General features: G+C 49.8%; 2 protein-coding genes across 2 annotated transcripts; both read left to right on the top strand.

Annotated features, from left to right (window-relative positions):
• Positions 1-269: 269 nt before the first annotated feature.
• Positions 270-1,573, top strand: LOC133910894 (expansin-A12-like). Its single transcript, XM_062353131.1, has 3 exons — positions 270-499; positions 660-978; positions 1,113-1,573. Exons 1-3 carry the CDS (start codon positions 373-375, stop codon positions 1,420-1,422), a joined length of 756 nt encoding a protein of 251 aa, XP_062209115.1. The 5' UTR covers positions 270-372; the 3' UTR covers positions 1,423-1,573.
• A 7,160-nt stretch (positions 1,574-8,733) lies between these two features.
• LOC133910895 (expansin-A25-like) lies at positions 8,734-9,882 on the top strand. Its single transcript, XM_062353132.1, has 3 exons — positions 8,734-8,922; positions 9,022-9,340; positions 9,413-9,882. The coding sequence occupies exons 1-3, from the start codon at positions 8,802-8,804 to the stop codon at positions 9,723-9,725; spliced, it is 753 nt and encodes a 250-aa protein (XP_062209116.1). The 5' UTR covers positions 8,734-8,801; the 3' UTR covers positions 9,726-9,882.
• The last annotated feature ends 5,342 nt before the right edge of the window (positions 9,883-15,224 follow it).

The following is a 15,224-nucleotide window of genomic DNA, read 5'->3' on the forward strand; positions in this document are numbered from 1 at the left end:
AGGAAAATGGCGGGGGCGGCCGGCTCACCGGCTGCAGATCAGAAGAATCTTTCTTCGAAATGCCAATGGAACAGAGAGACTTTTTGGAGGGCAAAAAAAAAGAGGAATCGTGGCATTTAAGGCGCACGGTGCAGCGTCTGGGTGCGGCGGCACGCATCGCATGTGAATCTGCATCGGGGTCAGCGCGCGTGAGCTCCGCCTAGCTCGCCGCCGCCTTCCTATTTAAACACAGCCGCGATCACCGCCCTCCTCCTCATTCCTCACGGCTGGATCGATCGATCACCTTCCCGGCCCATCTGTTCTCCCACATTGCCTCGACTTTGCCCACCATCCACATCGCCCCGTGTCCGAAAGCCTAGCTTATCGATCGACATGGAACGCAAGTTCTTGTGCCATTTGCTGCTGGTTGTCGCTGCGTGCTTTGCCGCGACGGCCCGAGCTGGGATGATCAAGGGCTCGGCGACGTTCTACGGCGGGGCCGACGCCTCCGGCACAATGGGTGCGTGACTAAGGCTCGTTTTGGATATACTCCTAGTACTTTCTCCTTTGTGTTCGTGTGTGTTGGTTGCAATGCATTTCCAATGGGCAGTGGCTTTGTGAGTGCAAATTAGCAAGAGCTGGTACTGACGTGGAAACGCTGTGGTGCAATAACGCAACAGGTGGCGCTTGCGGGTACGGCAACCTGTACTCGACGGGCTACGGGACGAACACGGCGGCGCTGAGCTCGTCGCTGTTCAACGACGGGGCGGCGTGCGGGGAGTGCTACCAGATCATGTGCGACCACCAGAACAGCCAATGGTGCAAGAAGGACGTGTCCGTGACCATCACGGCCACCAACCTGTGCCCTCCGGACTACTCCAAGCCCAGCAACGACGGCGGCTGGTGCAACCCGCCGCGCCAGCACTTCGATATGGCCCAGCCCGCGTGGGAGAAGATCGGCGTCTACCGCGGCGGCATCGTCCCTGTCATGTTCCAGAGGTACGTGCGCACTTGCACACACTCTCAAGTCTCCACGTCGTACTTGCCGCCGTTTCGACGGCCGGCCCACGGTGGCAGGCACGCCGAGGTGTGACAAGTGGCTGACGCACGTTTGCGTTGCAATGTGAACACAGGGTGTCGTGCTCGCGGAGCGGCGGGGTGCGGTTCACGATCAACGGCCACAACTACTTCGAGCTGGTGCTCATCACCAACGTGGCCGGGCCGGGGTCGATCGAGACGGTGCAGATCAAGGGGTCCACGACGTCGTGGGTCACCATGTCCCGAAACTGGGGCGCCAACTGGCAGTCCAACAACAAGCTCAACGGCCAGAGCATCTCCTTCCGGGTCACCGCCACCAACGGCAAGACGCTCGATTTCACAGATGTCGCGCCGAGCAACTGGCGGTTCGGCCAGACCTTCACCAACGGCGTGCAGTTCTACTAGCGGTGGAGCACCGCCGCACGCTTGCTTTCCCTTTTTTAATGGTGTCTCTTCTAAATTACACGGTCATCAGAAAATCAAAGAGGTGCGGGACGGGAGCCTCCATCCTCCACCGGCTCGACTCGTCATTTTCGCTTTTGGAAACTTGTCAAAAAAAGGACCCGATGTAGCTTCATTGTGATTGTGTAATGTGCCTAGGTCGTATGTGTAATGTGGTTTGCATGGCAGAGGTAGGTTCATGGGTCCGGCCGGCCTGATCGAGTGCCCGCCATGTCTACCGCTTTACGGTGATTGTTGCTGGAAAAAAAAGAAAACTGAAACGGTTATTTCGGTCGTGACTGCCTTTGCTTGGACACGAGGTAAGCGTGGACTGATCGATCGATGTGCGAAAATGGCGCGCATTGGAAGGCGCAACCACATGTGAGTTTACTGTTTGATAGGTTGATGATTTTCAATGGAATGACCATGCGTGGTTTTGTGACTGCTCTTTGTGCTCTGCTATATATCGAGCATTTGGACTTTGACCGCAGTGAAATTGCTAGGGGTACTCATAGTCTGATGATTTCTTTCGGCAGTAATACTACTCTGCAAAAAATGATATCTTCCTCCGAGAAAGCAAAGTCCCATGGGGTTCACCCATTGTTCCAAAAAGACCAAAAAACCAAATTTCTGCCGATATTCTGGCCTTCGGGTTGCATTGACAATATACGTTACAGAGAACTGATCAGAAAAAGGAAAAAAAAAAAGCTACAGAGAAACCAGCCAAATGGGTCTGAGTACAACGCTAGATGGTCGCGAATAGCGTCGGTGGCTCGGTGCCCAAATTTGGATGGGCCAAACCACTTGTCAACCAAGCAAACTCGAGTTTGCGCTGTGGATGGCCATGACTCGATCGGCAAGGCCGACTGATCCCAAATTCCCAATCGCCCTGCCCGCCGCCGCGTGTCCCCTAAGCTCCACCACCGTCCGGCCATATGCGTGATGCGTCCGCTACTTTCCTCAGTTGCGTAATCCTTCAACCTCCATGCTCGACGGCCCTTTGCGCCGTACAGCACCCACCGAGCCGTCGCGCTCCCTATCCCCTGGACACGGCCGGTCCGCTTACCACAGGCATGAACTCGCGCGCGAGGCGAGGCCGAGGCATGACTGCTGCCAGTGGCCGGTCCTGCGTACATTTTGGTGGTGTAACGTTGCTTCTCGGCGTCAAGGAGTTGCACGATCCGAAGGAACATGCTGATAAAGCTAGTACGTTCCTAGCTGTTCCTTGACGGTAAAAAATGGCATCATCGCAGTACGTACCTTGCACTTTCTCTCGCGGATCAGAGACGATATATGTGCCATATGGTTGGCTAGCTTCCATGATTGCAGGAAGTTGACCACTTTAGCAGTCTCCAGGTACCAACCAGTACGTACCATGTACCTACGCCCATCATGTCCTGACTTTTGAAACGCGAATCCTGTTCAGAGCGCGCCCGCGACTGGGGAGGTAGCGGCACGCTCTCCGGCTGTATTGTGACCACGTCTGGTTCCGTGCAGGATGTACTGGTACTCTGTCAGTGTTTTCGGAGCTTGTGGACGGTGTTAAGGATGTCGGCGGGATCTATGCCCCAGAGCCGGTGGTCTCCTCGGAGACTGCTGTCACGCAGGAAGGATGTTGGGGCCGCCAAACGATCAGGCTCTCAGAGGACACTAGCTCGATGAATGTGCCATGGGCGTCATCACAGGAAGAGTCTAGGGGCTAGGCCCACACATGAGTGTCCATAGGCTTGAGCGCCTAAAATCATTGGAGGGCATCATGTCTGGCTGCAGCCTCGCCCGTAACCCCATGAGGTGCGATGTGGTCCTCGCTGTGCCACTATTGGAACGCCTCCGTGTCGGCTTGGACCTCCATGCCAACTCAAGTTGTTGGGTCGACGGTGACCAGATGGTCGTCGTTCCGCACAATTACAAAGCTGGTGGGTGCACAGGGTGTGCCCAGTCACGACTGCCATGCATACGTTTGCATGGGTGTGACGATGAAAACGACTGCTTGGCTAGCGTCTTGGTGGTCTTTGGTGGTATCCTACCTCCTCTTGTACTTCTATGTTTACCTCCCCATCGATGACGCGTTGTTGGAGGAAGAGAAGATGTCTTTCACGAAGGAAGTGCAGTGAGAGTCTGTTCTAGAGAGAAGATTCAAGCTTAGAGAAGAAGTGATATAAGCTATATTCCTAGTCTGGTGGCTATAAATCTGTATATATAGTGTCATTCAAGGTATAAATATATAGGTATATCCTACAAAGATAGTGATATAAGCTATCACTATACTGCAAGAACCTAAGGTCGGTAGAATCGCACAGCCCGAGTCTAGGTAGAATACTTTTACCATGCTCAAAAAACATTATCTACTATAGCAAATATAGTAGTGTAAGTAGCCGTAGGGACACGGTACCTAGCCATTCGTTAATTGCGGTGCTGCACTGTCCTGAATGTTAGAGTGTACACCACTTGTATATGCATTAACTGCTAATTACTTCGTGTTAGGTCAACTGGTTTTGGTATTCTCCTTTTGCTGATATTCTCTATGGAGGCCAGTTTCTTCCTCTATCTCAAGATGGGGTGGCTTGAGGTTCACGGCCTTTGAAAATCTTAGCTTCTGCAGAGAGTCTGGAGTCCGAGAGCTCAGGAGAAGCTCGTGATGATATCTCCTTAGTATTAAGTGTGAGCTAAAATATTTTCCCCACCAGAAACCGTTACCATTGTTTGTTTCTAGGGGTTGTAATCAATTAACGTGGAATTGGATCCTAGGTCCATACAATCCTGATACCATTCCTCTTTACTCTGTAAGTTGAAAACATTACCAGCAGACCCTCACGAAGCCGCCACTGCCCCAACCCTCGTCCTCCGGCGCCATTGCTTTGTTGGTGGCAGCGGTGAAATCCCTCGCCATCCTAGCTGCACCGCGCCGCAGACCCCAACAGCCTCGTTGTTGTGATCTGAGCAGGATCCCTATCCGTGAATCTTGGAAAAGTAGAGGTGTTGCGATCTGTTAGATCTCAATGCAAGAAGCAATTGCGAGTTTGAGGTCCATGTTCCAATTCCCTTTGATTTTTTTTAACCTTTTGCGCCTTTTGCTGATAATTTTATTATTCAATTTGTTTGCCTTGTTTTTCGAATAACAAAGAAAGATTTGCTTCATTACAGATTTCCCTTTCTGCAGTGGCTCATCTGTACAGATTTGATTACCTTTGTTTATTTATTGGATTACCATTCTCCATTGTGAGCTGAAATGAACCAAACGTTGTATTGTAGTTTCATACCGTTACATTCTCAAACCAAACAGATAGCGCAAATCACTCATTACCTTTACATTTCCACTATAATCTGATACCAATACCGTTTGAGTTTACAGTGACTCAACCAAACATTGCCTAAGATCCAATAGACATAAACCACGTTAATCTACAATCCAGCATTCCAGAAATTTTTAAGTAACGTCAAATGCACACAAGCACACCATGCTCATGCTCAGTCATCGTCAAGTGCTTTGACTCATTCGATCTTGAGTAGTAAATGTCCTAGGTATAGCGATCATTGATCTTGGTGGACCATTAGCATCTCCTGCTGTGGGCTTTCAGAATCTGGGCCAACGCCAACGTAGCGAAACCAATGAACTCCGAAACAAGTTGGTACGCCAAATGCCCCGCAGCTCACTAGTTTTTGGGCTTAACCCTACCAACTGGTTAACACAATGATATGGGCTGTATAGAGTGACTGACACTGCAATACATTTTTTTAATAAGAGATTACTCGGTTTTTATTAGTAAATAAAAAGTTTCAACGACCATACAACAACCGACACAGAAACGAAACAAACAAAACCAAAAAACAGAATTTGAAGAACATGAACCCCCAAAATTAAATTTTCTGCAAGGCTAGCATGTGCTCGGCCTCAAAGAGCCGAGCAGGCCCACATGGAAGCTTGGATCGTCGATTTGAAGGCAGCCGGCCGGGGACGTAGCGTGTCTGCTCGGTGAATTAATAATCAGCCTTCCTGGCCATAGCCCGTGTGACAGCGCACTTAGATTCTTCGCGTGGCCGGCCGCCCTCATGTGAGCTGCCGCCTGTTTATACTCCCTCTCTCTCCTCCCTCTCGCGTGCGCGCGCGCGGCAGTGCCATAACCGGCCCCAGCTCCCGGACCGTCGCCGACATGCGTCGTCCTCCGCTCCATGCACAAATGCGTTCTTGCCTCCTCTCTCTCCTGCTTGCCTTCGGGTCGAAGACAACGCGGGCAGGCAGACCCCGTAGACGCGTCCCCGAGCGTCACCGCCATGTCACCGAGCTCCGCTCGACGTTTACCGCGCACCGCCACGTCCCCGGGTCCACGTGGACCCGCCTCTCTCCTCGGTCCTCTCTTCACGCTGACACGGCCATGCATCAACATCTCTTCTCCCCATGTATCCGGGACGCCCAAGAGCACATGCCCAACAGCACCCATCTCATCCCTTTTGAAGAGGCCTCTTCCCATGCATAGCGTCGGTAGATGCCACGCAGCGACCGCACGACGAGATGGCGATCGAGTGGCGACGGCCTGGTGCTGCAGTTAACGATCAAAGAGGCTGCGGATATAGCAATTGGCGACGGGTTAATGCACGCGGATCGAGGAGGCGCATGGCATGATGGAAGACCGCATGTGGGCGCGCGTTGCCACTGTTCGGTATTTCATTTCCCGACCACCAGTACGGTCGGTACTTCAAATCCCGACCTGTGTGCACGAACGTCGGTGCCGCTGAACCGACGCAGCTGACCTCGTGCGCCTCCGCGGTCGTAGGGAACGCGACATCGAGGTGGCGGTACGAGGGAGGGGTGGTCGGTATTTCATTCACCGGCCACCCCTGGTCGGTACTCTGAACCTCGACCAGGGTGCGCAAGCGCTGTACTGAGACTCCCGCTCTCGCCACGCGCAGGCGCGGGCCGGGACGACGTGCAAGCGGACGTAGCCGAACTCCGACGCGTGACGTCCGCGGGAGGTTCAAGGCGCACCCGGCTAGCTGTTTCTGCCGGTACAGGAAGGACCCCAGCCTGCAATCATGCGGCGCCGCGTCAACTCCCCCGACGGCAAGACGCATACGCGGCCTGCAAGTTGCCCCTGCAATGCACAGATGCCGAGTGAGTTCTCTCGCGCGCGCCCTCGTACTTGGTAGGTTGGAGGCCAAGGAAATGCCAAGGTTGGAGTGGTGCTGAGCATGGAGGCGACTCTGCGCAATTGCTCCCAGTCTGATCCAGGAGCCTGTCATGTGAGAGATCAGCAGCGTTTGTGTCCATGAACTGTAACGTTGTAAGAGATCAAATGTTCTGTTTGTGGTTTGACTAGACAGCTTATGGACACGCAGAGTAAGCCGTGTTTTCTCTCCTGTTTTGCTGTATTTTTGTTACTGAAACTTGGACGGATTATGTTTGATGGCTACGTTTAATAAAGGGGAGTCTTGTGTTTCCAAAAGGTCAATGGACAATCAACAATTAGTTGTTCTTCATTAACAACAGGGAGTTAACTATTACACCGAGCCAACGAATGACATCTGAAGACAGTATGTTTACAGTGAAGAAACCAGATACCATCAGGCATCCATCAGACATATTGGCGATCTGGGAAACTGCATCCTCAAGGCGTGACAAGGGTGCAGCAAACCGATCCCTCAGCTCTGCAAAGTCCGATTCTTGAAGGCGCTTCGCATGACCTTGAGACCATTTTGCAACAACACCATCCCTTCGCAGATTCCATCAGACATCTTCCTCTTCTTTGTGCTGACATCCTTGGTGGTCCCCACTTTCTCAGGCTCAGGAATTTCTGGAATTTCAGAATATGCTTCGACTAGTTTCTTCAGCGCCTTACTATTGTGTGGGATGGTTGTGGGCAAAAATAAATATTTCTATTTAATAGCTTCTTGAACTCTATATTATATAATAATTATGTTAAAAAATCTCGGTATTGTATCGTGTAGTTGTGTGTACTGATAATGGGACCAACACTGCATGCACTTTTAGGACTCGTATTCCGATATGCTCGTATTGGTGATGTTATTGTTGCTGTAATCAAAGACACAATACCCTAAATGCCCTAGAAAGATCTGAAGTAATTCGAGCTGTAAGGCCAGAGGCCGACAATCTTTAATTGGCCCCCCGGTCAAAGTATGCCTAAATGCAATCTTTTTGGATGAGTGATTGGGCTAAGATCCATGTTGGTTTAACCTAATGGACTCCGGTTGTGCATGATTTGGGCCTAGTCTAGTCTGTAGTCTGTAGCGACAAGGTTGCATCCCTAGCCCAATCCACTCGGGAATTCAAACTGAAATGGTTGCGCTGGGTGGCGGGTGCCGAGGGCTGACCCTGTATTACTAGAGCGGCTACTCGGGAACCCACAGAGGAGGACAGAGCACAGAAGACAGCACTGACGATGTCAAATGGATTTGCATGGTCTGACAATCTGATCGGTATCGATACTCGCAACGCTAAAACTCTAGCAAATTAGTTTTTTCTAGAGAGTGATTTACTTCAGGGGAAAAGAGCATGTTCATTTTTGAAGGGGAAAAAAAAGGAAGGACGAACAATGAAAAATTTCTCTGCAACTTGGCAAATTGTTTCATGCTAAAGAGATTTGAAGATTCTGAACAATGTACGGCTGGGTTATGAAGCCGCTGACTCTTTGAGACCTGACTGCTAATGATTAAGCATCTACGTACGCGGTGAGTTCATTAGGTCTCAGTTGTTTATCCACCTCCCAGCCATATTCCATGTGCTGACACCGCTGGCTCTCATGGCCTCATGTGGGTCAGAATTCCTTCACTACGCTCAAATTCTCCCCCAGGAATATGCTCATCCTTCATGCGAGAGATAAATAAGCACGCCAGTTCATTCCAAAGTATAGTTTATGTCATGAACTGATCGTCGAGGTAGGTTACCTACTCACCTCAACCCGGCGAGTACGGATAAGTGAACATGCAGGTGCACTAAATACGTATATTTTTGCTTGCCATGCCCATGCTTATCAGGGAAAATGGAGAAGATGCTAAGCCATGAGTCAACTAATCACCATTACGCGCAATTCTAGATCAAGTTCTTGGTGTCCATTTGCTTGCATGCATGTGAGCTTAGCTAGCACTGGGAGTCTGGGATATCGATCGCATGTTCGGATGTTCCCTAATTCTGCCCTGACCATAATTCTCTTTTTTTTAACGAATTGGCAGGAGAGCTGCCAAATTATATTGGCCATAATTCTCATTCCCTGATCCTATATAATCCCCGCCACGTTTTCTGCAAACCCGCCACAACTTCTTACGCATCCGGCTACTCATTTACTGAAACCGACGAGTCCCACTCCAACACTCTACCAATATCAACGGAGATGGACATGTTCGTTGCAGCGTTCGTAGTCCTGGTAGCGACGTTCTTCGCGCCGGCGCAGGGGGGCTGGAACTATGGGATGGCGACGTTCTACGGCGGCGCCGACGCCTCCGGCACAATGGGTAAATGAAAACAGCTCCAAAAGCCATCATCCATTTTCGTGTCAGTCTTGACTGCATCGGTAGCTAACACGAGGCTGTTCGTGCGTGCTATAACTTCAGGTGGCGCGTGCGGCTACGGGAACCTGTACCAGGCGGGGTACGGGACGAACACGGCGGCGCTGAGCTCGGTGCTGTACAACAACGGCGCGTCGTGCGGGCAGTGCTACCTGATCATGTGCGACAGCGGCGCGTCCCCCTCGTGCAAGGCGGGCAGCGCGGTGACCGTCACGGCCACCAACCTGTGCCCGCCCAACTGGGCGCTCCCCAGCAACAACGGCGGCTGGTGCAACCCGCCGCGCCCCCACTTCGACATGGCGCAGCCCGCCTGGGAGCGCATCGGCGTCTACAAGGCCGGCATCATCCCCATCCTCTACCAGCAGTAAGCATCGCAATCGCAAGTGTAAACGCACACGCATGTTCTGCATTTGGATGAACCGATGGTGTGATGCAGGGTGAAGTGCTGGAGGCAGGGAGGGATCCGGTTCACGATCAGCGGGTTCAACTACTTCGAGCTGGTGCTCATCTCGAACGTGGCCGGGAGCGGGTCGATCCGGTCGGTGTCGATCAAGGGGACTAACACGGGGTGGATCCCGCTGAACCGGAATTGGGGCGCAAAATGGCAGTGCAACTCGGCACTCGTCGGACAGGCGCTCTCCTTCGCCGTCACGTCCACCGGCGGCCAGACGCTCCACATCTACAACGTCGTGCCGGCCTGGTGGAGGTTCGGCACGGTCTTCACCAGCAACTACCAGTTCGATTATTAATCAGCTCGGGCGTTACGGATGTAGTACGAATCTGGGCTAATTAAGCACAGGTGTACTTTTGGCTGGAATTCGTTTGCATTCTGATCTCGAGTTGGCAAATTTGTTAGTTCTTTTTGTGGACTAATCTGTACGCATACATCTTGTTGTGAGATATATATATATAGTATTGATTACTTCGGACTCTTTTTTTTGGCCCGGCTCCGTCGAAACTATGTTAGAGAGGAAGATTACTTCGGACTCTGACGTGGCTCGTGGGTCAGATTATCATGTAGTTCTTATACTTGTTTGGTAGAGTTTTACACTTTTACCTAATGTTAAATCTTGTGTTTATAAATTAAGATAAAAATAATTTAAGTCTTTATTTTTAGACTAAAATAAAAATAGAATGGCTCACTGAAAAAACCTTTAGTGTACTATAGCTCTAGCTCTATAAATTTTTAGAGCTAGTAATACCCGGTGCCAAAAAATCTTGAAGCTGGATCAACATGGTGCTACAATATCGTTGTAGGCAAACTCTTGAGGGCATGTTGAAACACAAAAGTTTAAATTCTCTAGAAAATTTTATAGTTTCCGATTCAGTCCGAGGAAGTTTACAAGAGCAAGAGATTTGCAAGAGACGAGGACCATCACACCGAAGAAAAACGGCTCGACCGTTCGAGACATGTACGTTCAGCGTTTGTTGTACAGCCCATTCTGACGAGGCGACAACATTAGGCCTGTTCGCTGTCAGTCCACAGAAGGATTATATACATAACATAAGGCCGACTCCAAAGTAGGTTGGTCAGGCTATCGGGCTCTTAGCATTTACATCCATCTGCTCCTTTCGACACTTGCCTTTTCCAAGTTCCGTGGCAATCTTCTGATGGGCCATCATTCATAGTTGCAGACTACCCAAGTCTACACCTTTCAAGCACAGGGAAACCACCAAATAACAGAGCAACTCGTCCAAAACCATTCATAAAATTCAACCCTGACAAAATAGGATATAGTTAGATTTATACAATGCAGATTTTAGCCAGTTTTCTCTCAAATTAACCATGCAGTTGTGAGATTTTTAAACATATTTCTCTCATAAACTAAGTCAATTATCTTCTTCTATTATAAAATCGACATAGCTCGTGCTATCCTTTCAAAAAAATAGATTTATACAACTACCATACAATTTCAATAGAGCAAAAAGTTCCACAACACTTGTTGCTACTACCACTACAACTAACAAATGTATTAGCAACACCAAGGACCTGTCCTCAGAGCCCTTGCCTGGCCAATGGTTTTGTTGGCGCAGAAAGCCTTGGGGGCTCTGGAGCACTGAACTCCGCGGCAGCATCCATGCTCGGAGCCAGTTCTGGGTCCTTGGTGTAGGCGAATTGCGGGTCCATGTTTGCAGCCAAGGCCAATAAATCTAATTCTTCTAGGCCCCTAGTTGGGCCAAGGCTACATCTATCTGGTTTGTGCTTTGCAAGAGCATCCTTGAACTTCTTAATCCGCATACAGGGGTCACCACTCCCATAAGTACACATCAATTGCAAATAACTAATGACGAACACTGAATCTCATTTATTCCAAAAACAAGACACAAGTCAGGCAATCTAAAGTCCAGTGGAATACAGAACTACACATCAGAAACAGGTACTAAATCACATAATTATCATTATTTTCAGTTGTGATCACAGGAAAAAAGAACTTCTTTCTAAAGATCAGGAATGTTGCTTGGATTTCTAGGAGCAAGTTGTAACGCTTCTCTTCCCTTGATAAATTTGGAAGGACTACAACAACTGCGTATTGGAGTCCAAAAACTAACATTGGGTGAAGTCCCAAAATTTTTCAAACTCCTTTTGTTTAGCCTCAAAGAGGCTAATAATCATCCTATAATAATGCCAAGGAGATACTATACGGGAATGTTGTTTTCAAATTCCTGGACCACAGCCACATGCCCACATCTTCCAAAAGAGTTAGAGCAGGCCACAGCCACACGCCCACATGCGCACGCGAGAGGGAGGAGAGGAATGAAGGAGACAGGAGAGAGAGGGACGACGGGAGGAGGGAGATGGCCCTGGCGGGTGGGCCGCGGGCACGCACGTGTGGCTGACGTGCGGGACCGGGGCCCGCCCGTCGGGTTTAAGTAGGGAAGAGCAGGCGGCCGGGCCGGGCCGGGCCGAAAGGGCGGAGGGGAGGAAAAAGGCCGATAGGCCGAAAGAGGAGAGATGGCCATCGAGGCCAAGTTGGGCTGAGAGAAGGAGGAAGATAGATGGGCTAAGGTGGGCTCAGCCCAGGTAAGGTTAGAAATTTAGTTTTTATTTTCGTTTTTGTTTTATTCGCAGAATTCAAACTTTACGGATTTATTATGGTGTTCCAGGAGCTCTTTGGCACAATTTGGTGAGTTATTGATTTGCCATTTTTACACATTGATTATTCTCTTGATCAAGGAGGTTTGTTAAATGCATTTTCTATATGAAGAAAATCCAAGTGCACAAGAAAAATAGGGGAAAATCTAGGAGCTATTTCTAGGTATTTCTAAAGTCGTTTTTATATTGGATTTGAATTTTGGGTTGTTACATTAATTTTTCTGAAAACTTTTTACATGTTAGCTGGGATGTGAAACAGTTTCTATTTGCTAACAGAATTGAGTTTACCGGCTAATGGTTTTCTGCTTATATTTAGAGCAAAATCAAGTCTAAATAAGCAGATTAGTAGTTGGCACAAACGGTGCTCTCTCACTTTTTCAGCTGTAAACTGTCTTTGTTATTGACTTCTATGTTTAGTATTACCGGTGCTGGTAATGTATGGCGTTTTGTTCTTCACGAAGTGAATTAGGCCTATGTGATAAACGGTAACGTCTAAGAGAAGAATTAATTAGAATATTTAAAATTTATTTAATTCTGAAAACTTTATAAGATAAATACATCTTAATTTCTATCTAAATGCAATCTAGGTTATCTAGTGTGTCTACTCTACCGCCTAGGAGAATTGCAACATACTCTAACAAGATAAATTACATGGAAGTAAATGTAGAAATGTAAATAAGATAAAGAGATAAATTCGGCATAAGAGATTTTTATCTCGCGGTATCGATGGTATGAGTATCACCTCTATTCCATGTTAGAGCTCCACAAATGATATATTTCCGATCGGCACTCGATCATGACTCTTGAGCCACCAAGCCACCAAGACAAGAGGTCAAGCCGGATGAGTCACCAAGCTACCAAAGCAAGGTCTCACCATCAACCTCTCTTCCGGTCATTTTCCGCCATGATCACTTTAGAACTTGAGCCACCAAGGCAAGTATCTCTGTGTCCCTATTCACGTGTTTTGTCGCCGCTCCACACCAAATCGGAGGGTCAACAAACTTGAGCCACCAAGGTCTAAGATACCGGCGAGTCATCAAGACTCTAATGCGCTGACGTACCATTTGGTATAAGCCAAGATCACTCCTTGATCCATTCTTCAAGCTGCAACACCTAGATACAACTCACTCTTTCCATATAAGCACTAAAAACTCTCAAATCTTATACTTAATCGTGTTGGATGATCACTTTAAGCACTTTGATAACTTGAATGTCTTCTCAAGTGTATATGAGTTTCTTTGGACTCCAGCAACATGTTACACCTTCAAATGACTGAGTGGAGTGGTATTTATAGCATCAAACCTGCCAACTAGCTGTTTTCACAATGGCTCAGAAAAGCTGTTAATACTGGATGATCCGGTGAGAACAGTAGTACTAACACCAGATCATCCGGTAAATACAATCTCAGAAACTATCCGTTGGAACTCCACTCAATGCTTCTGTGAACATCGGACACTCAGGTGTACCTTCAAATCTATCACCGAACCTTCCGGTGAGATATCTTGAGACATCCAAGTCTTTACAGCCTCTTTGTGTTAAAATTTCTGGTGCATTCATTCGGTGTTCATTCCATTCACACCGGACCATCCGGTGAGCTAAACATTCTCTTCTTTCCCTTGAAAATACTCCGGTGCAACTATCTCTGTGATCATTGGAGTATCCGATGAGTCGATCTTCATTCTTCAACACTTGATGTCGTCTCTACAAAAATGCTCCAATGCTATAATCCGGTGGGCACAAACCAAGCACCGGACCATCCGGTGGGTTGATCTTCAGTTTTCTGCGACGAAGGGCCCATCCGCCGTCTCCGTCTCCGTCACCTACCAATGAGCTCGGGGGCTACTGTCGGTGTATCAGGAACCAGGGGTCCCTGAGTCCCGAGACCGGGCCGGCCATCCGCCACGCGTCACCATCCCGCGAGGTCCACCCTGCAAGATAAGAAGAAGCTAAGTCCCGGGAGATGGTGCTCGGGGCCGCCGCCTCTGGTTCCCGAGCACCCCAGTTCCCCGATGACCCGCAGAGTCCAAGTACCGGGAAGGAAGTACTCGGAAGGGTCCTCGCCTACCCCCGAGTACTGTAATCCCCCGATGATACAAACAGCCAAGTGCTCGGGAGAGAGTACTCAGGGCTGCACGTGGCAACCCCCGAGAACTCGGTTCCCCGAAGGTTTCCCCCCAAGTGCTCGGGAGAGAGTGCTCGGGGCTGCACGTGGCAGCCCCCGAGGACTCGGTTCCCCGAAAGTCTCACCGAAGTGCTCGGGAGAGAGTGCTCGGGGCTGCACGTGGCAGCCCCCGAGGACTCGGTTCCCCGAAGGTCTCACCGAAGTGCTCGGGAGAGAGTGCTCGGGGCTGCACGTGGCAGCCCCCGAGGACTCGGTTCCCCGAAGGTTCGCGCAAGATCGTCCGACGACCCGAAGGGTCCCATCGTCGGGGTGTCAGCCAGTCAAAGGCCCAATGCCGCATTTAATAGGCACGCGCGGCCTGACATCCTGACATTCTCAGCTGCCCACGCCCTAATGTCAGACCCTGCCATGCTCTGGCAGGGGGGCGTGGGACCATTAAATGCACGGGTCCCGTCCCGTTTCACCCGGGTGCCTCGGGATAACGTTGCCAAAATCGAAGCGCTCTGCCTGCCACCCTGCCCTGGCAGAAGAACAAGACAGGGTGGGCGCACCGGGCACCTCTGTGGCTGCCCGGTGGGCCCTCTTAATAGCGCCGGAGGACATCTACAATGACGGATGGTCGGATGCACGCCATATTTTTCCACCGTCTCTATCACTTCGCCAAGACGGAATGATGACGCCTTTCTCCGTGGCGACTTGGCACTCGCACCCTCTCTTTCCCATTCAGGATAAGTCGAGGTCGGCGCGCCTATAAAAGGAAAGGATGAAGAACACATAAAGACAGACCCCGAAGCTCTCGATAGACAATCCGGAGGCTCTCTGAAGACAGACCGAAAACACCGCGAAGAAAACCCCCGACAACCATCAAGAAGCACCCGAAGCTCAGATCAAAAGACGAAGAACATCACAAACAAGCTCGAGCCAAGCTAGAACACGAGAGTCTCAAGCTCTCTGTAGACAGCTCACCCCTGTAACCAGATACATCCTTGAAAAATTCCCTTCAAGGAAAGGTATAGCACTCACACAGGAGTA

The sequence above is a fragment of the Phragmites australis genome, chromosome 3 (genome assembly GCF_958298935.1).
Source record: "Phragmites australis chromosome 3, lpPhrAust1.1, whole genome shotgun sequence".
Classification (NCBI taxonomy): Eukaryota; Viridiplantae; Streptophyta; class Magnoliopsida; order Poales; family Poaceae; genus Phragmites; species Phragmites australis.